This window comes from Passer montanus, unplaced genomic scaffold, assembly GCF_014805655.1.
Source record: "Passer montanus isolate IOZ18808 unplaced genomic scaffold, ASM1480565v1 scaffold62, whole genome shotgun sequence".
NCBI classification, from domain to species: Eukaryota; Metazoa; Chordata; class Aves; order Passeriformes; family Passeridae; genus Passer; species Passer montanus.
In genome coordinates this window covers 1,402,937-1,428,408 of record NW_024371260.1, presented here as the reverse complement: position 1 = coordinate 1,428,408, position 25,472 = coordinate 1,402,937, and the positions used below count along the sequence as shown (strand labels likewise).

Here is a 25,472-nt window from a genome sequence, read left to right as displayed (position 1 = left end):
AGGATTTTTGGAGGTTTTGATGGATTTGGGGTGAGGATTTCCCTCCATCCTTCTGGCAATGTCGGATTTTCAGGATTTCCCCCGATTTGCAGCCCCGAGAGGGGAACCTTTCAGTGAAGTGTGTGCTGAGTGAGTTTTTGGGGTGAGGATTTCCCTCCATCCTTCTGGCAATGGCGGATTTGTAGGATTTTCCCCAGATTTGCAGCCCCGAGAGGGGAACCTTTCCATGGAGTGTGCTGAGTGCGTTTTTGGGGTGAGGACTTTTGGAGGTTTTGATGGATTTGGGATGAGGATTTGTAGGATTTCCCCGGATTTGCAGCCCCGAGAGGGGAACCTTTCCATGGAGTGTGCTGAGTGAATTTTTGGGGTGAGGATTTTTGGAGGTTTTGATGGATTTGGGGTGAGGCTTTGTAGGATTTCCCCGGATTTGCAGCCCCGAGAGGGGAACCTTTCCGTGGAGTGTGCTGAGTGCGTTTTTGGGGTTTTTGGATTTTTTGGTTTGAGGACTTTTGGAGGTTTTGATGGATTTGGGATGAGGATTTGTAGGATTTCCCCGGATTTGCAGCCCCGAGAGGGGAACCTTTCCGCAGGACTTTCTCGGGGAGGGAAGCAGCCGCGGCGTGGGCCCGAGCAGGGGAAATGTCAGCAGCCAGAGGCGGAGCTGCCGAGAAAACCCCGCGGGCAGCAGGAGATGATCGGGCTGATAAATCCCATCATCAGCGCCACGAACGCGATAAACCCCAAAGGGCAGCGCTGCCTCCCGGCCCCGCAGCGGAAAGTTCCGTCACCTGACCTCAAAGGGAAACCCGGAGCGAAAAATCCCCGGGGGTTTGAAAAGAGAGAGAGAGAAAGAAAGAAATTGGGGTTTGCTGTGGGGAACGAGCAAAACCAGCTGGGAGGGGCGGGGGGCACCGGGGTGGGGTGGGAAAGGGGGAAAGGGTGGGATGGGATTTAGGGAAGGGTTGGGATGGGTTTAGGGAAAGGTTGGGATGGGAACGAGGGAGAAGCTGGGATGGGAAAGAGGGAAAGGTTGGGATGGGATTTAGGGGAAGGTTGGGATGGGATTTAGGGGAAGGTTGGGATGGGATTTAGGGGAAGGTTGGGATGGGATTTAGGGGAAGGTTGGGATGGGATTTAGGGAAAGGTTGGGATGGGAAAGAGGGAAAGGTTGGGATGGGTTTAGAGAAAGGTTGGGATGGGTTTTAAGGAAAGGTTGGGATGGGATTTAGGGAAAGGTTGGGATGAAGTTTATGGAAAGATTGGGATGGGTTTAGGAAAAGGTTGGGATGGGTTTAGGGAAAGGTTGGGATGGGAAAGAGGGAGAGGTTGGGATGGGATTTAGGGAAAGGTTGGGATGGGAAAGAGGGAGAGGTTGGGGTGAGGTTTATGGAAAAGTTGGGACAGGGTTTAGGAAAAGGTTGGGATGGGAAAGAGGGAGAGGCTGAGATGGGTTTAGGGAAAGGTTGGGATGGGTTTAGGAAAAGGTTGGGATGGGTTTAGGAAAAGGTTGGGATGGGTTTTAAGGAAAGGTTGGCATGGGGAAGGCCGGGAGGGATTTTAGGGAAAGAGGGTGATTGGGATGGGTTTTGGGGGAAGCTGGGATGGATTTTAGGGAAGGAGGATGGTTGGGATGGGTTTTGGGGGAAGCTGGGATGGATTTTAGGGAAGGAGGATGGTTGGGATGGGTTTTGGGGGAAGCTGGGATGGATTTTAGGGAAGGAGGATGGTTGGGATGGGTTTTGGGGAAAGCTGGGATGGATTTTAGGGCTGAATGGGTCCATGGATAGAATTCCCAGGGGATTTCTGGCCCCATCCCTGAAGTGCCCCGGGCCAGCCGGGGATCCCTGCAGAGCTGATTCCCCCTCCCTCCCTCCATCCCAAATCTCCCCCCTTTAACCCTCCATGACCCCAACCCCCTTTTTTTGGGGCCCCCTTTCCCTGAACCCAAACCTTCTCCCCGCCCCCAAAAACAGGAAGAGCCCGGCCACAAAAACCCCGGCGCCTCCTCCGGGCCGGGACAGCGACCTGGTGGCACTGAGGGGTGACACTGCCCAGTGGCACTGCCGGGTGGCACTGAGGGGTGACACTGCCTGGTGGCACTGCCTGGTGGCACTGCCCGGTGACACTGCCCGGTGTCATTGAGGGGTGTCACTGCCCGGTGGCACTTTGGGGTGTCACTGCCCGGTGTCACAGCCCGGTGGCACTTTGGGGTGGCACTTTGGGGTGGCACAGCCCGGTGGCCAAATCTCCCCCTTTAACCCTCCATGACCCCAACCCCCTTTTTTTGGGGCCCCCTTTCCCTGAACCCAAACCTTCTCCCCGCCCCCAAAAACAGGAAGAGCCCGGCCACAAAAACCCCGGCGCCTCCTCCGGGCCGGGACAGCGACCTGGTGGCACTGAGGGGTGACACTGCCCGGTGACACTGCCTGGTGACACTGCCCAGTGACACTGCCCAGTGGCACTGCCGGGTGGCACTGAGGGGTGACACTGCCCGGTGGCACTGCCTGGTGGCACTGCCCGGTGACACTGCCCGGTGTCATTGAGGGGTGACACTGCCCGGTGGCACTTTGGGGTGGCACTTTGGGGTGGCACAGCCCGGTGGCACTTTGGGGTGGCACTTTGGGGTGACACTGCCCGGTGGCACTTTGGGGTGTCACTGCCCGGTGTCACAGCCCGGTGGCACTTTGGGGTGGCACTTTGGGGTGGCACAGCCCGGTGGCAGTGCCAGGACATGGCCCCGGGCCGGGTGTGGCTGCTGCTGGCGCTGCTGGCCGGGCACGGGGCCGGGCAGTGCCAGGACGGGGAGCTCAGGACGCTGTGGGGCGGTGGCACCAAGTGCTGCCCCAAGTGCACCTGGAAGGGAGGTGAGTGCGGGGGAAATGGGAATTGTGGGGGAATTGTGTGTAAATTGTGTGTAAATTGTGTGTAAAGGGGGGGAATTGTGGGGTAATTGTGTGTGATGGGTGTGAATGGGGGTGAATCGTGTGTAAATGGGTGTAAATTGTGTGTAAATCGTGTGTAAATGGTAATTGTGTGTAAATTGTGTGTGAATTGTGTGTAAATGGGGGTAAATTGTGTGTAAATCGTGTGTAAATGGTAATTGTGTGTAAATTGTGTGTGAATTGTGTGTAAATGGGGGTAAATTGTGTGTAAATCGTGTGTAAATGGTAATTGTGTGTAAATTGTGTGTGAATTGTGTGTAAATGGGGGTAAATTTTGGGGTGGCACAGCCCGGTGGCAGTGCCAGGACATGGCCCCGGGCCGGGTGTGGCTGCTGCTGGCGCTGCTGGCCGGGCACGGGGCCGGGCAGTGCCAGGACGGGGAGCTCAGGACGCTGTGGGGCGGTGGCACCAAGTGCTGCCCCAAGTGCACCTGGAAGGGAGGTGAGTGCGGGGGAAATGGGAATTGTGGGGGAATTGTGTGTAAATTGTGTGTAAATTGTGTGTAAAGGGGGGGAATTGTGGGGTAATTGTGTGTGATGGGTGTGAATGGGGGTGAATCGTGTGTAAATGGGTGTAAATTGTGTGTAAATCGTGTGTAAATGGTAATTGTGTGTAAATTGTGTGTGAATTGTGTGTAAATGGGGGTAAATTGTGTGTAAATCGTGTGTAAATGGTAATTGTGTGTAAATTGTGTGTGAATTGTGTGTAAATGGGGGTAAATTGTGTGTAAATGAATTGTCTCTCATTCCCTGGGATGGGGGGGGGGGCAATTTTGGGGATCCCTTTTCCCAGGAAAACTCTCTCATTCCCTGGGAACATGAAGGACAATTTTTGGGATCCCCTTGCCCCAGACCCTTCCCCGTGTCCGGAAGTGCTGCCTCCCCCTTTTCCCTGGGAACAGGAATTCCCTTGGGATGGGAAGAGCAGCATTAACCCCTTCCCTGCCGCAGAGAGCCCCACGGCCTGCCAGGCGGCGCAGGACCGCGACTGCAAATGTCCCCAGGGCCACGGCTGTGCCACCGAGCCCACTCTGTTCTGCAGGAGACTGCCCCAGTGCCAGCCGGGCTGGGAGCTGGGCAGGAGAGGTAACGGGATTGGGAACGGGAACGGGAATGGGAATGGGAATGGGACTGGGAATGGGGCTGGGAATGGGGATGGGAATGGGGCTGGGAATGGGAATGGGGCAGGGAATGGGGCAGGGAATGGGAATGGGGATGGGGCAGGGACAGCCCCTGCCTGTTCTGCAGGAGACTGCCCCAGTGCCAGCCGGGCTGGGAGCTGGGCAGGAGAGGTAACAGGATTGGGAACGGGAATGGGAATGGGAATGGGACTGGGAATGGGGCTGGGAATGGGGCTGGGAATGGGGATGGGGATGGGATGGGGAATGGGAATGCAGCAGGGAAAAGGGAATAGGGCAGGGAATAGGGCAGGGAATGGGACAGAGAATAGGAATGGGACAGGGAATAGGGCAGGGAACGGGACTGGCCCTGGCTGTGCTCTGCTGGCTGTCCCCACTTTGGGATCTCAGCCGTTCCCATCCCTTTCCCTGCAGGACTGGTGAATTTCGAGTTTGAGTGCAAACCCTGCAGGAACGGCACCTACTCCAGCAGCAGGAACAGCTGGTGCCGCAACTGGACCGAGTACGGGGGCAATAACCAATAATCACTGGTCAATAACTCACCATGTCTGCTAGGAACGGGACTTCCTGCTTTGAAAACAGAAATAATAATGTTAATAATGAGGATAAGAATGGACTGAGCAGGGGTTTATTGATATTCCCCTTATCTGGGGGGGAAAAAAATAGACTGGGTTTTTTTCTCCCCCACTTTGAAATTAGGGAATAAAAATAAGAATAATAGAATAATAATAGTAATAATAATATAATATAAATTCATATTGAAATATCAATGAAGATGTTTGATACTGCCATTAGAAAATCAAATTGAATCCAAGATGGTGATCATGTGATTAATTGATGAATTTTTAAATTAAGCAACACCTAGCATTTCTCTTCTTAGTCTCAAGGCAGAGCTTAAGCCAAACTCCCAGTTTAAAGTCAGGCTTTAGATGCTGGAAAAAATATCCCCAACAGGGAAATCCATGGAAAAACAACCGGGAAAGTTTGGGGAAGAGCCCGAATCTGCCTGCACTGCCCCGGGAGGGGAGGGGAGGGAGGCGGAAATGGGGAATCTCCGGAGCCCAATTCCCTTTGGGTGCTTTGTCCTCGGCAGCTGCGAGAGCAGCGGCTTCGTCACCCTGCGGGAGGGGAACAGCACCCACAACGCGGTGTGCAGCCTGCCGGCCAGAGCCCCGGAGCCAGGTACCCCGACACGGGATCCCCTTCTCCTGCTGCCCCCCGATCGGGGATCCTTCCCTCCTGCTGCCCCTCCCCAGCCCAGGTACCCCGACACGGGATCCCCTTCTCCTGCTGCCCCCAGACCCCGGGATCCCTCCCTCCTGCTGCCCCCCGATCCGGGATCCCCGACACGGGATCCCCTTCTCCTGCTGCCCCCCCGACCCCGGGATCCTTCCCTCCTGCTGCCCCCCGACCCCGGGATCCCCTTCTCCTGCTGCCCCCCGATCGGGGATCCTTCCCTCCTGCTGCCCCTCCCCAGCTCAGAATCCTCCCGGGAAACTGGTGCTGCCTGGTAAAACATGGCCCCTGTCTTCTCTTTCTGCTTTTCCGTTTATTCTTCCTTTTCCTCTTCCATTTCCCATTTTCTCTTCCCTCTTTTTTCCTTCTCCTCTTCCCTTTCCCTTCCTTTCCCATTTCCTCTTCTCTTCCCTCTTCTCTCTCTTTTTCCTTCTCCTCTCTCCCTTCAATCTTCCCTTTCCTCGTCCTCATCCCATTTCCTCTTTCCTTTCCATCTTCCCTCTCTTTTCCTCCTCCTTCTCCTATTTTCATTTCCTTCCCTGCTCCATTTCTTTTCCTTTCCCCTTTTCCTTCCCCCTTTCCCCTTTTCCATCCCATTCCACAACTCCCAGACCGATCCCCACACTCCCCTGGAAGGTCTCCCTGCCCCGGGACGCTGAGTTGTTAATTAAGGCGCGTTAATTGCAGCGCGGGTTGTGCCGGGGCTCCCGTCCAGCGCGGTCCTGGCCGTCCTGGCGGCCGTGGCGCTCTTCGTGCTGGTGCTGCTCTCGTTCCTGCTGCACTTCTGCATCTGGAGCCTGCGCGGCCGCGGCCACGGGCACGGGCACGGGCACGGGCACAGCAAGCTGCGGCACGGCGGTGAGGGACGGAGGGGACCGGGGGGGGAACTGGGAATAAATGGGGGGAGAAAACATGGGAATGGGGGAAACTGGGAATAAATGGGAGAAAACTGGGGTTGAACAGGATAAAACCTGGGAATGGGGAGGATAAAACATGGGAATGAGGGGGAAAAACATGGGAATGGGGGGATAAAACCTTGGAATAAATGGGACAAAACCTGGGAATAGGTGGGATGAAGTCTGGGAATGGCGAGATAAAATCTGGGATTGGATGCGATAAAACCTGGGATTGAACGGGATAAAACCTGGGAATGGGGGGGATAAAGTCTGGGAATTAAAGGGATAAAACCTGGGACTGAATGGGATAAAATCTGGGATGGAATGGGTAAAATCTGGGAATAGATGGGATAAAACTGGGAATGGATGGGATAAAATCTGAATGGGATAACAGGATGGAATCAGTGGGTTAAAATCCGGGATTTCCTCTGGGATCTGGGGCAGGTTCCCAGAATCATCCAGGGCAGCCAGGAAGGGTGGGATGGGATTTTGGGATGCAATTCCTGGAATGAGTTTCTCTGGCTGCCCCTGGATCCCTGGAATTGTCCTTGGAGCCCCCTGGGACAGCAGGAAAGGTCCCTGCCCATGGATGGGGTGACACAGATCACCCCAAAACCCCCCTAACCCACCCCACCATGCCCTGACCCCACAAACTGCCATTCCCTCTGCATTTCCCAGGAGGATTCCTGGGGATTCCTGCCATTCCCTCTGAATTTCCCAGAGCATTCCCGACATTCCCTCTGCATTTCCCGGGAGCATTCCTGCCGTTCCCTCTGCATTTCCCAGAGGATTCCTGGTGTTCCCTCTGCATTTCCCGGAGCATTCCCGACATTCCCTCTGCATTTCCCGGAACGTTCCCGACATTCCCTCTGCATTTCCAGGCGCGGATTCCCTCCCCACCTTCCCGCGGCTGCTGCTCCAGGGGGAGGAATCCTACAGCATCCAGTTCCCGGAGGAGGAGCACGGCGACAAGAGCGAGGACAAGGACAGGGACAAGGAGAGGGTGTACGGCGAGCTCCGCTAGCGGGATCCGCCCCGGCATTCCCAAAATCCCGGCCCGGCTGCGGCATTCCCAAAATCCCGGCCCGGCTCCCGCATTCCCAAAATCCCGGCCCGGCTCCGGCATTCCCAAAATCCCGGCCCGGCCCCGGCATTCCCAAAATCCCGGGCGGCTCCGGGATGGAGCCGGGCAGAGCGCCCCGGGGGGAGGAGGGAGCTCAGGGCGAGCTCGGACTTGTTTTTTCCTGAGAAAAGCTGGAATTTAGGGATGGATCCTGCTGGGGCTCGGGAGGAGAGGAGAAGGGATTTTCTGGGATGTGCTGGATTCCAGGAGTGGGGATGGCGGCCACATCTCCTGCTTTTCCCACATAATCTCCTGCTTTTCCATCATCTCCTGCTCTTCCCATCTCCTGCTTTTCCATAATTTTCTGCTTTTCCTCCATCTCCCGCTTTTCCCATATCTGCTTCTCCACATCTCCTGCTTTTCCATCATCTCATCTCCTGCTTTTCCATAATTTCCTGCTTTTCCCCATCTCCTGCTTTTCCATAATTTCCTGCTTTTCCCCATCTCCTGCTTTTCCATAATTTCCTGCTCTTCCCCATCTCCTGCTGTTCCCCGGGTTTCCCAGCACTGCCCCCGCTGGGTCATTCCCAGCCCCATTCCAGCCCCTCCCGACCCCATTCCTGCCTCTCCCACCCCATTCCTGCTCCCACCCAGATTCCCGTGGGAAGCTCCTGCTGTTCCACCAGGGATTTCCCTGTGGGTTCTTCCAAGGAAAATCGGGAAAAAAGGGAGTGAAGCTCCTGCAGGGACTGCTCAGAGCCCTGGAACCGCATTCCCAAAATCCCGGCCGGCTCCCGGCATTCCCAAAATCCCGGCCCGGCCCCGGCATTCCCAAAATCCCGGCCCGGCTCCCGCATTCCCAAAATCCCGGGCGGCTCCGGGATGGAGCCGGGCAGAGCGCCCCGGGGGGAGGAGGGAGCTCAGGGCGAGCTCGGACTTGTTTTTTCCTGAGAAAAGCTGGAATTTAGGGATGGATCCTGCTGGGGCTCGGGAGGAGAGGAGAAGGGATTTTCTGGGATGTGCTGGATTCCAGGAGTGGGGATGGCGGCCACATCTCCTGCTTTTCCCACATAATCTCCTGCTTTTCCATCATCTCCTGCTCTTCCCATCTCCTGCTTTTCCATAATTTTCTGCTTTTCCTCCATCTCCCGCTTTTCCCATATCTTCTTCTCCACATCTCCTGCTTTTCCATCATCTCATCTCCTGCTTTTCCATAATTTCCTGCTTTTCCCCATCTCCTGCTTTTCCATAATTTCCTGCTTTTCCCCATCTCCTGCTTTTCCATAATTTCCTGCTCTTCCCCATCTCCTGCTGTTCCCCGGGTTTCCCAGCACTGCCCCCGCTGGGTCATTCCCAGCCCCATTCCTGCCTCTCCCGACCCCATTCCTGCCTCTCCCACCCCATTCCTGCTCCCACCCAGATTCCCGTGGGAAGCTCCTGCTGTTCCACCAGGGATTTCCCTGTGGGTTCTTCCCAGGAAAATCGGGAAAGAAGGGAGTGAAGCTCCTGCAGGGACTGCTCAGAGCCCTGGAAGAACGGAGGGAATGGGGAAAAGATCCTGGGAAATGCTCTCAGGTGGGATTTGGGAATTCTGAGCCCTGGGGGGCCCTTCCCCCTCAGGACATTCCAGGATTTTTGTGTCATTCCAGCCGGGTGGGGGAGGTTTTTGGGATGACCCCTGTGGAGATGCCAGTGCCAGGATCTGGATATGGATAATTAGGGATAATTAATTAGGGATAACCCAGGATGAGTTTCTCCTGGAAGCCATGGATTCTCCGTGGAAATCCATGGGAATTCCCAGGATTTCAGAGGAATTGCACAGAAATTCCCAGGATTTCAGAGGAATTGCACAGGAATTCCCAGGATTTCAGAGGAATTCCATGGGAATTCCCAGGATTTCAGAGGAATTGCACAGGAATTCCCAGGATTTCAGAGGAATTGCACGGAAATTCCCAGGATTTCAGAGGAATTCCACGGGAATTCCCAGGATTTCAGAGGAATTCCATGGAAATTCCCAGGATTTCAGAGGAATTACACAGGAATTCCCAGGATTTCAGAGGAATTCCAGGGGAATTCCCAGGATTTCAGAGGAATTCCATGGGAATTTCCAGGATTTCAGAGGAATTGCACAGGAATTCCTAGGATTTCAGAGGAATTCCACATGGATTCAAACCTCTGCTGGATGATCCCTGGATTCTGGGCTGGGAGCTCTGGGAATGTTCCCGGGAGAGGGATTGGGATGAGGGATGGAGGGACAGACACTGGCAAAGGAAAAGGGATCAGAAATCTGGGAAAAATCCCTCCCTGGGGGGTTCCAGAGGGATTCCAGCAGATTCCCTGGATTTGGGGGATTCCTGCAGGAACAGAGACCCCAAAAGCTGCTCTGGGGAGTTTCTGATTCCCTGGGAAAATTTGGGAACTTCCAAAGAAAAATTCATTTGAAACGAGTTGTTTGCTTTTGGGGTTTTTATTTAATTTGGGTTTTGTTCCCAAAATGATCCTGAGGAATCCCAGCCTCCTCCTCCTCCTCCTCCCCTCTGGAATTTTATCCCAATCCTGGAGAGAACTGAGCAAAAAAGATCCTAAATCACCCCAAAAAGATCCCAAATCGCCCCAAAAAGATCCCAAATCGCCCCAAAAAGATCCCAAATCGCCCCAAAAAGATCCCAAACCACCCCAAAAAGATCCCAAACCGCCCCAAAAAGATCCCAAATCGCCCCAAAAAGATCCCAAACCACCCCAAAAAGATCCCAAACCGCCCCAAAAAGATCCCAAATCGCCCCAAAAAGATCCCAAACCACCCCAAAAAGATCCCAAATCGCCCCAAAAAGATCCCAAGCCATCCTGTGGAACTGCGGGGATTGTGCCCTGGGCTGCCGGCATTACCAGGCAGTATTAGACACCGAGCGCAGATCTAAGCGTGCCTGGTAATTCAGCAATCCGCAGGGTGGCTCCAGGAAAGTCCCATTTTTCCCCATTTTTCCCCATTTTCCCCCATTTTCCCCCATTTTTTCCCATTTTCCCCCATTTTTCCCCATTTTCCCCACTTTTCCCACGTCCCCGGCTGGAAAGCGATCCCAGGGCAAGGCTCGGCAGCTCCCGGGGGGTCCCGAGGTCGGTTTGGGGCCGGGAATTGTTGGGAATTCTGGCTCAATTCTGCTTTTCCTGCTGGAAATGCTGGGGAGGATTTTGTGGGTGTGGGATCGTCCTTAAGTTCCCCTTGCTGAGGCAGTTTTTGGGATTTAGGCCTTGGAAGCTCCTAAACCACCCCAAAAAGATCCTGAACCATCCCAAAAAGCTCCTGAATCACCTGAAAATGCTCTAAACCATCCTAAAAGCTCCAAAACCATCCCCAAAACTTCCTGAAATACCCAAAAAAGCTCCTGAACCATCCCAAAGAACTCCTGAACCACCCCAAAATGCTCTAAACCACCCCAAAAGCTCCAAAACCATTCCACACTGCTTCTAAACCAACCCAAAAAGCTCCTAAATCATCCAAACAGCTCCTAAACCATCCCAGAATGCTCCTAAACCACCCCAAAAAGCTCCTGGAATACCCAAAAAATCTCCTAAACCACCCCAAAAAGCTCCTGAACCATCCCAAACTGGTCGCAAACCAACCCAAAAAGCTCCTAAACCATCCAAAAAGCTCCTGAACCATCCCATAATGCTCCTAAACCACCCCAAAAAAGCTCCTGAACGTCCCAAAAAGCTCCTAAACCATCCCAAAGAACTCCTGAACCACCCCAAAAAGCTCCTGAAATGCCCCAAAAACCTCCTGGAATACCCCAAAAGGCTCCTAAATCATCCCAAAAAACTCGTGAACCACCCCAAAAAGATCTTGAACATCCCAAACCGCTCCTGAACCACCCCAAAAGCTCCTGAGCCCCACACCCAGCGCTGGTGCTGAAGGGGTTGAAGGAAAATGGAATTTTTTGGGGTTTTTTTTTCTGTTTTTTCCCCACCAGGGCCGTGGGATTTTCCCGAATCCCTGGATTTGTTTTCCCAGGGATTTCCCTCTGGAATGTTCCCGGTCTTTGGGGTTTTTTTGGGGGTTTTTTTGGGGTTTTGGGGGGTTTTTTGGGGTTTTTTGGGGGTTTTTTGAGGTTTTTTGGGGTTTTTTGGGATTCCTTTCCCCAGGGCAGGTGCAAGGAGAGGCTGGGCCCCAGTCCCAGGGATTTATGGGCTCGTTAAAATCCAATTCCCACAATTCCTCCCCCATTTCCTGCGGGCCTCGGGAGCAGTTACTCATTAACACCCAGCCCTAATTAATCACCCCCCCTGCTTCCTCCTTTCCTGCTTTTCCTGGGAATTTCAACCTCCAAGGACAAACCGAGCTCTGGGTTTAGGGCAGCTCCCGAGCTCTCCACCTTGCAAGAATTTTATAACAATTATAATTTTAATTTTGAATATTTTTAATTATGAGCCATTTTAAATTTTAATTATGGACCAATTAATTCAATTTTTCCCTGATTATCCACGGATTTTAGCAAGGAATCTTAAGCCTGGTTTAGTGCAAAGCAGGAAAAAAAAGGATTTAAATTTTTCTAGGGATGAGGGAAGAGAATTCCAGACTGGTTTGGGTGGGGAGGGACTTGGAAATCCTTTAATTCCAAATTTTTGGGGTCGTTAGACCAGGTTTAATTTGGAATTTGGGGTGAGGGAAGGGATTAAAGCCAGGAAAAACCTCCTGGGGCTGGGATTTAATCCCAGATCAAATCCTTGGAATCCCACGGGAAACTCCAGGCCGGGAATGTGGGAAAGAAATTTAGGGCCAAAATCTGGGATTGGGAGGAATTCCGGGATGGAAAAGGGAATCAGGAGGAATTCTGGGGTGGAAAAGGGAATTGGGAGGAATTCTGGGGTGGAAAAGGGGAACCAGGAGGAATTTTGGGATAAATTCCATTTTCCAGAGGAATTTCCTTTAGGAATTCCATTTTCCAGAAGAATTCCCTTTGGGAATTGCAGTTTCCAGAGCAATTCCCTTTGGAAATTCCATTTTCCAGAGGAATTTCCTTTAGGAATTCCATTTTCCAGAGGAATTCCCTTTGGGAATTCCATTTTCCCTAGGAATTCCCTTAGGGAATTCCATCTTCCAGAGGAATTCCTTTGGGAATTGCAGCTTCCACCACGGATTGGATCCGTTCTCCACGAGCTCCTGCTGCTTTGGGGTGAATTCCTGGAGCTCGGAATGTTCCTCCAGCTGCTCGGAGCTGCTCGGCTGGAATTCCTGGTTTTTAGGGATTCCTGGGTTTTAGGAATTCCTGGTTTTAGGAATTCCTGGTTTTAGGAATTCCTCAGAGTAACGAACCCACCTGGAACAAGGCAGGGTGGAAAGGTCGGAAGTTCAGGAGCAAACACAGAGATTTAAGTGAAAAATTGGGAAAAATGACATTTGGGATTGGTGAAAAAAACTTTTGGAATGGGGGGAAAAGATCCCTTTGGGATTGGGGGAAAAAAGTTTTGGAATTTGGGGAAAAAACCCCTTTGGGATTGGGGGAAAAACCCCTTTGGAATTGGGATAAAAAAGTTTTGGAATTTGGGAAAAAAATCCCTTTGGGATTGGGGAAAATGACGTTTGGGATTGGGGGGAAAAAGTTTTGGGATTGGGACAAAAAACCCTTTGGGATTGGGGAAAAAACGTTTGGAAATTGGGAAAAATGATCTTTGGGAATTGGGAAAAACAAACCTTCAGAACTGGGAAAAAAAAACTTTTGGGATTTGGAAAAATGGTCCCAATTTCCCTTCCCAGCCCGGGCGCTGCCCTGAACCACCTGCACAGGCAGGAAAGGCAGAATTCCAGGAAATCCTGGCTGGAATTGCAGAATTCCCAGCAGGAATTGGAGAATTCCCAGGAAATCCCATCGGGAATTGCAGAATTCCTGGAAATCCCAGCAGGAAAGGCAGAATTCCCAGGAAATCCTGGCAGGAATTGCAGAATTCCTGGAAATCCCAGCAGGAAAGGCAGAATTCCCAGGAAATCCTGGCAGGAATTGCAGAATTCCAGGAAATCCTGGCAGGAATTGCAGAATTCCAGGAAATCCCTGGATTTGGGATGTTAGACCTGGCCTAACCAGGAGCACCTCGGGAGCAGCTCCAGCACTTTTCAGTGAATATTTTAATTTAAATTCCGATTTTCCGTGGCTGAGCCCTCCCCAAACCCATCCTTACCCACTTTCCAGCGAATATCCTGATTTAAATTTGATTTTCCCTCCCCAAACCCATCCTTACCCTGTGGAAAAGCTCCATCACTTTTCAGCCAATATTTTAATTTAAATTCCGATTTTCCCTGGCTGATCCCTCCCCAGCTCCATCCTTACCCCCTTTCCAGCGAATATCCTGATTTAAATTTGATTTTCCCTCCCCAAACCCATCCTTACCCCTTTCCAGCGAACATCCCAATTTCAGCTCCAGTTCCCTGCCAGCTCCATCCTTACCCACTTTTCAGTGAATATTTTGATTTAAATTTGATTTTCCCTCCCCAAACCCATCCTTACCCCCTTTCCAGGAACATCCCGATTTCAGCCCCGATTTCCCTCCCCAAACCCATCCTTACCCCTTTCCAGGAACATCCCGATGTCAGCCCCGGTTCCCTGCCAGCTCCATCCTTACCCACTTTTCAGTGAATATTTTGATTTAAATTTGATTTTCCCTCCCCAAACCCATCCTTACCCCTTTCCAGGAACATCCCGATGTCAGCCCCGGTTCCCTGCCAGCTCCATCCCGTGGCCGGGCCTGCCGGGGGCCCCCTTTGACCATCGTTACCAGACAGTGTTAGAGCTCGGCACCATCCAGCACTGCCCGGTAAGATGCCCACAGGGGACCAGGGCCAGGCGGCTCCTCGCGATTCCGGGGAACGGGGATGGCTCCGGATCCTCAGGGTCGGAATTCCGGGAAAAACAGGGAATGGCTGCAGGAAAAACCAGGGAATGGCTGCAGGGAAAACCAAGGAATGGCTGCAGGGAAAACCAAGGAATGGCTGCAGGAAAAACCAAGGAATGGCTCTGGATCCTCAGAATTCCAGGGAAAACCAAGGAATGGCTGCAGGGAAAACCAAGGAATGGCTCTGGATCCTCAGAATTCCTGGAAAAACCAAGGAATGTCTGCAGGAAAAACCAAGGAATGGCCGCAGCTCCTCAGGGCAGAATTCCAGGAAAAACCAAGGAATGGCTGCAGATCCTCAGGATTTCAGGAAAAACCAAGGAATTCCAGGAAAAACCAAGGAATGGCTCCGGATCCTGGGAATTCCAGGAAAAACCAAGGAATGGCTGCAGATCCTCAGAATTCCAGGAAAAACCAAAACCCAAACCTGATTTGATATAAACTCAAAATAAAACCATGAAGTTAGGCCTGATTTAACACAGATCTAAAAGCAAAACAGGAAGTTAAGCCTGACTTAACCCCAGGCTCCGCCCCCACCTCCCCCTTCCCTCCCCGTGAACATTCCCAGGACAGAATTCCCAATCCCCGTTCCTGAACCACCTCCTTCCCCACCTGCCCATCCCAAGTTTTGGGAATATTTTGCTTTTTCCCAGGGATTTTCCTTAAGCCAGGCCCATCCCGAGGGCATTTCCTCCACCCAGAATGAAGATTTCCCACTCCAGGCCTGGATTTGGGCCCAGGCTGAGGCCTTAGGCCGGGCTTAGGCCGGGCTTAGGCCTGGTGCGGGTCCCACGCCGCGCAGGAAACGCCACCACCATCATTACCAGGCAGTATTGGAGCGCACACATCATCCAGTGCTGGATTTGGGCCTGAGGAAGGGTTTAGGCCCAGGCCCAGGCTTAGGCCAGGTTTAAGCTTGGTGCGGGTCCCACGCCGCGCAGGAAACGCCACCACCATCATTACCAGGCAGTATTGGAGCGCACACATCATCCAGTGCTGGATTTGGGCCTGAGGAAGGGTTTAGGCCCAGGCTGAGGCCTTAGGCCGGCCTTAGGCCTGGTGCGGGTCCCACGCCGCGCAGGAAACGCCACCACCATCATTACCAGGCAGTATTAGAGCGCACACATCATCCAATGCTGCCCAGTAAGATGCTGAGGACGTCTCAGCTCACGCCCCAAAATCGGAATTTTTGGAGCAAAAAAAACCAAAAAGGGGTTTTGGGGAAAAATAAAAAATCAGCTGGGGATGGGGTTTTGTTGGGTTTGGGGTTTTTTTGGGGTTTTTTGGTGAGAAATGTGAGGAAATCAGCACGAAATTCTGTGTACAATATAAATGAAGTGGGGTTTTTAAAGGTTAAAACCTGGCTTTGGTAGGCGAGGTTTAATTATAAAGCCCAGCTCTGTCATCTATTGATTATGGATTAAAAGAATCAAAAATAATAGAATAAAAATGATAGAATGGAAATGGTGGGGTAAAAATTAAAATAAGAATAGGGGTAAAAAATAAAATAAGAATAAATTTAATAGTGATAGTAATGAATAATTGACAATGAAAATAAAAATGAAATTATAAAATAAAAACAAGAATGACAAGAATTATAATTATGGTAGTGAATAATAATATTATTATTGATAATAATAATTATAATAATAATGATGATAATAATAAAATAATCATAATAATAGTAATAGTAATAGTAATAATAATAATAATAATAATAATAGTAATAATAATAATAATAATAATAGAACCAATTCCCAAAAATACCCCAATATTTAACTGCAATTAGAGCAAAATGATCCAATTCTTAATAAATTCAGGAAATATTATTCAACAGTAAAAATCCAAAATTCTGCCTCCCAGACCAGGACTCGGAGTTATTCCATGAATAAAAACATTCCCAAAAAATTCCTGGAGTTCCTGGAGGCCTTGGATAAAAATATCCTTTAAAACATCCCCAAAAATCCCAATTTTTGATGGGATCTGGAGCTCGGGGGTGGGGACGAAAAATCAACTTCTCATTTTTCTTTCTTTCCAACAAAATCCATTTCCAATTCCTCCCCCTCATCCCCCATTTTCCCATTCCCAAAAGGATTTGTTGGGTTGGGGTTTAAAATTGGGATTTTCAAAGGAAAAATTGAAAAAAAAAAAAGGGATTTTTTGGGGAAAAATGAAAGTTTTAATTGGGAGGTCAAACAGGAACAGGAAAAATCTGATCCCAGGGGAAAAGTGGAATTTTACACCAGGACAGCTCGGAGGAGAGTAACAAAACCATCAGAACCAGTTCAAACCAGTTAAAGCCCAGCAAAACCAGTTAAAATAAGTAAAAACCAGTTAAAAACCAGTTAAAAACCAGTAAAATCCCAGCAAAAACCAGTAAAATCCCAGTTAAAACCAGTAAAAACCCAATTAAAAAAAAACAGTAAAATCCCAGTAAGAACCCAGTTCAAAACCAGTTCAAAATCATCCAGAACCAAAATGGGTTAAAAACCCAGTTTAAAACCAATTAAAAACCCAGTTTAAGCCCAGTTTAAAACCAATTTAAAACCAATTTAAAACCCAGTTTAAGCCCAGTTTAAACCCAGTTTAAAACCAATTTAAAACCCAGTTTAAGCCCAGTTTCCCAGAACCACATCCCAGTGTTTCACCGAGGCCTCGTCCTGCCTGGAGTAAAGCCAAGCTTAAATCCTGATCTGAGCTCAGAGCAAACCCCACCAAAACTTCAAAAACTCAAAAAACGCAAAAAAAAAAAAAAAAAACCCAAAAAATTCAACCCCACCCAAAAACCACCAAAAATTCAAAAAAAAAAAAAAAAAAATCCCAAAAATTCAACGCCAACCAAAAAGCACCAAAAATCTCAGAAATAACAACAAAAAACTGACAAAAAACACAACCAAAAAAACCCAAAAAACTGCTCAAAAACCCAAAAATAATGAGAAAAACCCCCAAAAAACTCAAGAAACAGCAAAAACCTCCAAAAGAGCAAAAAAAAAAAAACTCCTAAAATAACCTAAAACAAACAAAAAAACCAAAAAAATTCTCCAAAAACCCCAAAATAACAAGGAAAACCTGGCAAAAATCACGATAAAAACTACCCAAACCCCCCCCAAAAAATCCGAAATTCCCATTTTTATGGATAGGTTGGGCAAAAAAGGGGAAAAAATTGAATATTTTTAGTTTTAGAATAGATCTTGGAAAAGTGGCAGAAAAAAAAGAGGGAAATGCGGAAAACCAGAAGGAAAAATGGGAAACTCACCCAGATTGAAATTCCCAGAGCATTCCCTGCTCCTGGGTAACAAAATCCCTCTCCCGGATTTTCACCCCCATTTCCAATGGAATTCTGACCCAAAAATGGGATTTTGGAATGGAATTCGAACCCAAAGAAATTGGATTTGGAAACGGGATTTTATCTCCAAAAATGGGATTTTTAAATCAAAAAAATGGGATTTTGAAAGGGGATTGTAACCCCAAAAATGGGATTTAGAGGAAGAACCCAGGGCCTGACCTCACCCTCCAGAAATTAAATAAAACCACTTTTATTTCACTTCTCCTTTCTCCCTTCGGAGCCCAACTCTCCAAAATCCAGGAGAACACCAGGAAATTCCTCCAAAATCCAGGAGAAAAACAGGAAATTCCTCCAAAATCCAGGAGAAAAACAGTAAATTTCTCCAAAATTCAGGAGAAAAACAGGAAATTTCTCCAAAAAAACACCAGGAAATTTCTCCAAAATTCAGGAGAAAATGAGGAAATTTCTCCAAAATCCAGGAGAACGCCAGGAAATTTCTCTAAAATCCAGGGGAAAATGAGGAAACTTGTCAAAAATTCAGGAGAAAACCAGGAAATTTCTCCAAAAAACACCAAGAAATTTCTCCAAAATCCAGGAGAACCCAGGAAAAGCCGATCCCGGTTGGATCCGGCACCGGGATAAAGCCAAAATTGGAATATTTGGGTTTTTCAGCACCAAAAAGAACCCAAAAAAGCCTGAGGTGAGAAAGAATCAACAAAACCGACCCAAAATGGCTCCTGCTCCTCCCGCCCGGATTTTCCTCCGCACCCACTCGGATCCCAACAGAATTCCCAAATTTTCTTCTCCTGCTCGGAAAATTCCCGATCCCAGGAATTCGGGTCAGGGAGGAGGAAAGATTTGAGGCTGGGGGGTTGTGGAGGGCGAGGAGAGCTCGTTAAAATGCTGGGTAATTAACGAAGTCATTAAAACGTGGCAATCGTTACCAGAGCCAGCAACAATCTGGGATTGGAATCCTCACTTTTGGCAAAATCTGGGAAATCCTCCCTTAAATCCAAATATTCCAAAATATTCCAAATGTTGGAAGAGCCCCCTTCAATTCCAGGCTCATTTTATATCAATTTTATTGGGATTTTAATTGAATTTTAATCAAATTTTAATAATATTCCTTTTTTTTCAGAGCAGCAGCAAACTCGAATCGTGACTTTTACTCCCAAAACTGGGAAATCCTCCCTTAAATCCAAATATTCCAAAATATTCCAAATGTTGGAAGAGCCCCCTTCAATTCCAGGCTCATTTTATATCAATTTTATTGGGGTTTTAATTGAATTTTAATCCAGTTTTCACAATATTCCTTTTTTTTCAGAGCAGCAGCAAACTCGAATCGTGGCTTTCACTCCCAAAATTGGGAGATCCTCCCTTAAATCCCAATATTCTGAAATCCAAAAATATCGGAAGAACCCCCTTCAATTCCATGCTCATTTTATATAGATTTTATTGGGATTTTAATGGAATTTCATCAGATTTCCCCAATATTCCTTTTTTTTCAGAGCAGCAGCAAACTCGAATCGTGGCTTTCACTCCCAAAATTGAGAGATCCTCCCTTAAATCCAAATATTCCAGAATCCAAAAATATTGGAAGAACCCCCTTCAATTCCGTGCTCGTTCCTATCGATTCTATTGGGATTTTGATCAGATTTTCCCAATATTCCTTTTAATTTTCAGAGCCAGCAGCAAACCTGGATTTGGAATCGTCACTTTTACTTGAAAACTGGGAGATCCTCCCTTAAATCCAAATATTCCAAAATCCAAAAGTTTTAGGAGAACCCCTTTCAATTCCATGCTCATTTCCTATTGATTTTATTGGGATTTTGATCAGATTTTCCAAATATTCTTTTTTTTTCAGGGCCAGCAGCAAACCCGGATTTGGAATCGTCACTTTTACTCGAAAACTGGGAGATCCTCCCTTAAATCTCAATATTCTGAAATCCAGGAATATTGGAAGAGCCCCCTTCAACTCCGTGCTCGTTCCTATCGATTCTATTGGGATTTTTTGGGATTTTTATGGGATTTCCCTTTTCTCCCCACCTTTCCTGGCACCTGGCTGCGCTCAGCTTCCCCCCTCGTCTCCCTCCTCCCGGCAGCCCTGGATCTGCCCTGACTGGTTGGACTGGTTGTAAAATGAACGTTTGGATTCATGCGCTGCCCTCCCCTCCCCCAGTGCACACAAAACCTGATCTGTCCAACAAAACCCTCTCGAATCCACCTGGGGGGAGAAGGAGGAAGAGAAAAGAGGGCGGAATCCCGCAGAAAGTGAAGCGGGGAGAGGGAAGACCCATGGAAAAGTAGGAAAGGCCCTCCAAGAAGTCGTTCTCGCGCTCCCTAAATCCCATTTTTTTTCCCTCCCCGCTCTACCTGGAAACTTTGGATCTTACCAGGACCAGCACAAAATCCAGGGAAAACTTCAGTGCTGGGAGCTTCTCCCACAGCCAGGTCAGCCTTCAGGCGGGGAAGGAATTTTGGGAGGATGAGGAGCCAGGAGAGTTTTTCCTCTTCCGCGTCCTGGAAAAGGCGACCTTGGATTTCGCGGGGAAATCGGCGCCGGAGCAAACGGTGGCAAAACCACAGCCAGACCTGGAAAAACAACACCTCTACACCTCGTTAGGCTGCTGAAACTGAGCTTAAAAAAATAAATAAAATCAAATAAAACCCAGCTTAAAAGGGCAAAAAAAGCAGGCCGGGAAGGGCCGGGCCGAGCGCGGCGGCGCGGAGGAGCTGCGTGTTGGAGCTGGAGTTGAGGAGGATGGTTGGGGAGCGAGGCCAAGGCTCGTCTTACATGGAGCCCGGCACCCCTCCCCGCGCAGGTGCACGCCGGGCCAGCCAATCCCGCGGCCCCGCGGCCAACAGGTGTGTCCTGGCCTTGGGGAGCGGCCGCCAGCCGCCCCGGCAGCGCCGGGCTGGGCCGGGCCTAACAAAGGCTGGCTTATTCCTTCCCGGAGCTCGGGGGGTGGTGTGCGCTGGAAGGGACGTTGGAGATCCAGGGTCACCTGGGCTGTGGGGAAGGAGCTTCCACCATCCCTCGGTGCTCCAAACCAGCCTTGGACACTTCCAGATTCTCAGGCCGAGGCCTCGCTGCCCTCACAAGGAACAATTTCCTCCCAATTTCCCACCTAAGCCTGCCCTCACTCTGCACAAAGCCGTGCCCTGCAAGGGACGTTGGAGATCCAGGGTCACCTGGGCTGTGGGCAGGGACCTTCCACCATCCCTCGGTGCTCCAAGCTGCACTTGGACAATTCCCGATTTTCAGGCCGAGGCCTCGCTGCCCTCAATTTCCTCCCTATTTCCCACCTAAACCTGCCCTCACTCTGCACAAAGCCGTGCCCTGCAAGGGACATTAAAGATCCAGCGCCACCCCGGGCGGTGGGCAGGGACCTTCCACCATCCCTGGGTGCTCCACGGGACACTTGGACACTTCCAAGCTGGACTTGGACACTTCCAGGGATGGGGCAGCCACGGTGCCTCAGGCCGAGGCCTCACTGCCCTCAGTTTCCTCCCAGTTTCCCATTTAGTCCTGCCTCATTCCGCACAAAGCCATTCCCCGGAAGGGAACTGAAGATCCAGGGTCACCCCGGGCTGTGGGGAAGGAGCTTCCACCATCCCTGGGTGCCTCAAGCTGGACTTGGACACGTCCAGATTCTCAGGCTGAGGCCTCGCTGCCCTCACAAGGAACAATTTCCTCCCAATTTCCCACCTAAACCTGCCCTCATTCTGCACAAAGCCGTGCCCTGCAAGGGACATTAAAGATCCAGCGCCACCCCGGGCGGTGGGCAGGGACCTTCCACCATCCCTGGGTGCTCCACGGGACACTTGGACACTTCCAAGCTGGACTTGGACACGTCCAGATTCTCAGGCTGAGGCCTCGCTGCCCTCACAAGGAACAATTTCCTCCCAATTTCCCACCTAAACCTGCCCTCATTCTGCACAAAGCCGTGCCCTGCAAGGGACATTAAAGATCCAGCGCCACCCCGGGCGGGGGGCAGGGACCTTCCACCATCCCTGGGTGCCTCAAGCTGGACTTGGACACGTCCAGATTCTCAGGCTCAAGCTGGACTTGGACACTTCCAGATTCTCAGGCCGAGGCCTCGCTGCCCTCACAAGGAACAATTTCCTCCCAGTTTCCCATTTAGTCCTGCCCTCATTCTGCACAAAGCTGTTTCCCCGGAAGGGAACTGAAGATCCAGGGTCACCCCGGGCTGTGGGGAAAGGACCTTCCACCATCCCTGGTGCTCCAAACCGGCCTTGGACACTTCCAGGGACGGGGCAGCCACAGATTCTCAGGCCGAGGCCTCGCTGCCCTCACAAGGAACAATTTCCTCCCAATTTCCCACCTAACCCTGCCCTCATGCCACACCAAACCATTCCCACTGTTTTATTCCTTGCCCCAAATCCCTCTCCTGGAGCCCCTTTAGGGCTCTGAGCTCTCCCCATTTAAAATAAAAATATTTAAACCAGGAGCATTTAAAAGAAAAAACATTTAAAACAAAAGCATTTAAAAGAAAATTGTTAAAAATGAGAGGTGTGGCCTTCTAAATATCCTTTAAAGATGGGGAATCATCCCCTTTCAAAGACGCCGTCGGAGAATTCCCCTCGGTGCCGTGAAATCAAACCAAAACACCAAATGTTTTCTCCTCGTTATGAAGGCACCAGGCTCGGGTTTCCCAGGGAAGCTGCACTCCCGACTCCAATTATCCCTTAATTGGCCCCCAATTGCCAAGTTGTCCTCCCGAGGTCCCTCGGGAAGCTCGGGGTGGGCCCGAGGGGTTTGAGCAGCCCCAGCTGAGCTCCTGGGCTGCTCCTTGCCCCACAAAGCGGTGTCTGGAATGAGCTGGGGCAGGGCTGGGGAATGGGGGCTGGAGGCTGTGGGGTCGTGTTGGGGGGCTGGCTCCTGCCTGGGGCCCGGGGTGGCATGGGCAGGACATGGCCACGGAACGTTCCTGGAGAACATTCCCGTTTGGGGAAATTCCCAAATATTCCCTACTCATCAGTCCTGGAGAACATTCCCCTGTGGGGAAATGCCCAAATATTCCCTACTCATCAGTCCTGGAGAACATTCCCCTGTGGGGAAATGCCCAAATATTCCCTACTCATCAGTCCTGGAGAACATTCCCCTGTGGGGAAATGCCCAAATATTCCCTACTCATCAGTCCTGGAGAACATTCCCCTGTGGGGAAATGCCCAAATATTCCCTACTCATCAGTCCTGGAGAACATTCCCCTGTGGGGAAATGCCCAAATATTCCCTACTCATCAGTCCTGGAGAACATTCCCCTGTGGGGAAATGCCCAAATATTCCCTACTCATCAGTCCTGGAGAACATTCCCCTGTGGGGAAATGCCCAAATATTCCCTACTCATCAGTCCTGGAGAACATTCCCCTGTGGGGAAATGCCCAAATATTCCCTACTCATCAGTCCTGGAGAACATTCCCCTGTGGGGAAATGCCCAAATATTCCCTACTCATCAGTCCTGGAGAACATTCCCCTGTGGGGAAATGCCCAAATATTCCCTACCCAGCAATCCCAGAGAACGTTCCCACAGAACGTTCCCGGAGAACATTCCCGTTTGGGGAAAATCCCAAATATTCCCTACCCCAATCAATCCTGGAGAACATCCCCAAAGAACGTTCCCATTGGAGGATAATCCCAAATATTCCCTACTCCATCAATCCTGGAGAACATTCCCATTTGGGGAAATTCCCAAATATTCCCTACCCAGCAATCCCGGAGAACATTCCCGTTTGGGGAAAATCCCAAATATTCCCTACTCCATCAATCTTGAGAACATTCCCAAAGAACATTCCCATTTGGTGATAATCCTAAATATTTTCTACCCCATCAACCCTGAAGAACATTGGGAAAAAAACACGAAAGCTTTGGAAAAACCTTAAAATCGTTTTTAAAAAAAAAACCTTAAAATCTTTTAAAGAAACCTCAAAACCTTTGGAAAAACCTTAAAATTGTTGGGAAAAAAACCTCAAAAACTTGGGGGGGAAACTCAAAACCTTGGGGAAAAAAATCAAAAACTTGGGGAAAAAACTCAAAAACTTGGGGGAAAAAACTCAAAAACTTGTGAGAAAACTCAAGATCTTTGAAACAACCCTAAATATTGAATTTTTTCCCAGTTTCATCCCTCGTGTCTCACTGCAGGCCCTCAGCTGTGTTTGCACAGGGCACGAGTGAAAGGGGAGACGATCCCAAACCTCGGGAGGGGATCGGGATCCCCTAATCAGCCGCAGGGGATTTGTTCTGTTCCAAGCAAACAAACACGGGGAAATCAGAGCCTTGAGCTGAGCTTAACTCCCGAAACCCGGATCAATCCAGCACTGATTGCTCAGGGCCTTTTACTCAGCCTTTAAATCACCTTGGGCTCAGCACAGGATTTGGAGAATCCACCTTCAAAACTTCCTCAGACTCAGTTTAAAAACCATTCCTTGAGACCTCGGACTCAGAATTTTGAGAACCCAATTAAAACCCTTCCTTGAATTCTTGGGCTCAGAATTTTGAGAATTCAGCTTAAACCCTTGGGCTCAGCACAGGATTTGGAGAATCTACCTTAAAAACTTCTTCAGACTCAGTTTAAAAACCATTCCTTGAATTCTTGGGCTCAGAATTTTGAGAACCCAATTAAACCCCTTCCTTGAATTCTCGGGCTCAGAATTTTGAGAACCCAATTAAACCCCTTCCTTGAATTCTCGGGCTCAGAATTTTGAGAACCCAATTAAACCCCTTCCTTGAATTCTCGGGCTCAGAATTTTGAGAACCCAATTAAACCCCTTCCTTGAATTCTCGGGCTCAGAATTTTGAGAACCCAATTAAACCCCTTCCTTGAATTCTCGGGCTCAGAATTTTGAGAACCCAATTAAACCCCTTCCTTGAATTCTCGGGCTCAGAATTTTGAGAACCCAATTAAACCCCTTCCTTGAATTCTCGGGCTCAGAATTTTGAGAACCCAATTAAACCCCTTCCTTGAATTCTCGGGCTCAGAATTTTGAGAACCCAATTAAACCCCTTCCTTGAATTCTCGGGCTCAGAATTTTGAGAACTCAGCTTAAAAATCCTTGGGATCAAGCACACAGAATTTTGAGAATCTGACTTAAAAATCTTCCTTGAGAACTTGGACTCAGAATTTTGAGAATCCAGATTAAAAATGCTCCCTGAATCCTTGGATTCAGCACAGAATTTTCAGAACCCAGTTTAAAAACCTTCCTTGGGACCTTGGGCTCAGAATTTTGAGAATTCAGGTTAAACCCTTGGGCTCAGCACAGAATTTTCAGAACCCAGTTTAAAAACCTTCCTTGAAACCTTGGGCTCAAAATCTTGAGAATTCAGGTTAAACCCTTGGGCTCAGCACAGAATTTTGAGAATCCAGTTTAAAAACCTTTGTGACCAACAACACAGAATTTTGGGACTCCGCTTTAAACCCCTGGATTCAGCAGAGAATTTTGATAAACCGATTTAAAATCCCTTGGAATCAACAACACAGAATTTTGAGAATCCAGTTAAAAAACCCTTGTGATCGATAACACAGAATTCTGAGACTCCGCTTTAAGCCCTGATTCAGTACAGAATTTTCACAAACTGATTTAAAATCCCTTGTGATCGATAACACAGAATTCTGAGACTCCGCTTTAAGCCCTGATTCAGTACAGAATTTTGACCAAGCGATTTAAAGCTGCCCCTGGCACCCTGGGCTGGGCACAGAGGCTGAAGCCCCACATCCCCTCGTTGCCAGGAACTGCGGCCGTTCCTGCCCTTTCCTCCTGCCGCTCCTCCCTGCGGATCCCGCCAGGACAAAGGCGACTGAGGAGAAAGAGGAAAAAAAAATAAATAAAAAAGGAACAAAGGCTTTCACCTGCAGAGCAGGAAGATTTCACCTCTGGAGCTCGGGGAGCCAAGAGCCGGGCTGAGCTCAGGGATTGGTTTTCCAGATTGGTTTTCAGCCCCTGCCGGGGTTTGGGGCCGTCCTTTCCCTGCCTTTGTTTGTCCTGGGGCAGCTGAGGGGAGCAAAATCCAA

General features: G+C 49.7%; 1 protein-coding gene across 2 annotated transcripts; it reads left to right on the top strand.

Moving 5' to 3' along the window:
* The first annotated feature begins 1,460 nt into the window (after positions 1-1,460).
* On the top strand, positions 1,461-20,175 carry TNFRSF18 (TNF receptor superfamily member 18). Of its 2 annotated transcripts, XM_039727787.1 has the most exons (7): positions 1,461-2,217; positions 3,216-3,383; positions 3,893-4,027; positions 4,495-4,582; positions 5,174-5,262; positions 6,004-6,174; positions 7,094-7,765. In XM_039727787.1, the coding sequence occupies exons 2-7, from the start codon at positions 3,251-3,253 to the stop codon at positions 7,234-7,236; spliced, it is 759 nt and encodes a 252-aa protein (XP_039583721.1). In that variant the 5' UTR covers positions 1,461-2,217; positions 3,216-3,250; the 3' UTR covers positions 7,237-7,765. The 2 variants fall into 2 exon arrangements, with proteins under 2 accessions (XP_039583721.1, XP_039583722.1); XM_039727788.1 differs by lacking the exons at positions 1,461-2,217; positions 3,216-3,383; positions 3,893-4,027 and adding exons at positions 4,173-4,233; positions 13,958-14,079; positions 19,308-20,175 and having other exon boundaries at positions 4,495-5,262; positions 7,094-7,217.
* Positions 20,176-25,472: the final 5,297 nt, after the last annotated feature.

What these genes read in the sequence shown, in the direction of transcription:
- TNFRSF18 (XM_039727787.1), top strand. Translation starts at nt 3,251, where the DNA reads ATGGCCCCGGGCCGGGTGTGGCTGCTGCTGGCGCTGCTGGCCGGGCAC. An exon ending in TGGTGCCGCAACTGGACCGA is followed by an intron (nt 4,583 to 5,173) that starts GTACGGGGGCAA and finishes TGTCCTCGGCAG; the next exon opens with CTGCGAGAGCAGCGGCTTCG. An exon ending in GGCCAGAGCCCCGGAGCCAG is followed by an intron (nt 5,263 to 6,003) that starts GTACCCCGACAC and finishes CGTTAATTGCAG; the next exon opens with CGCGGGTTGTGCCGGGGCTC.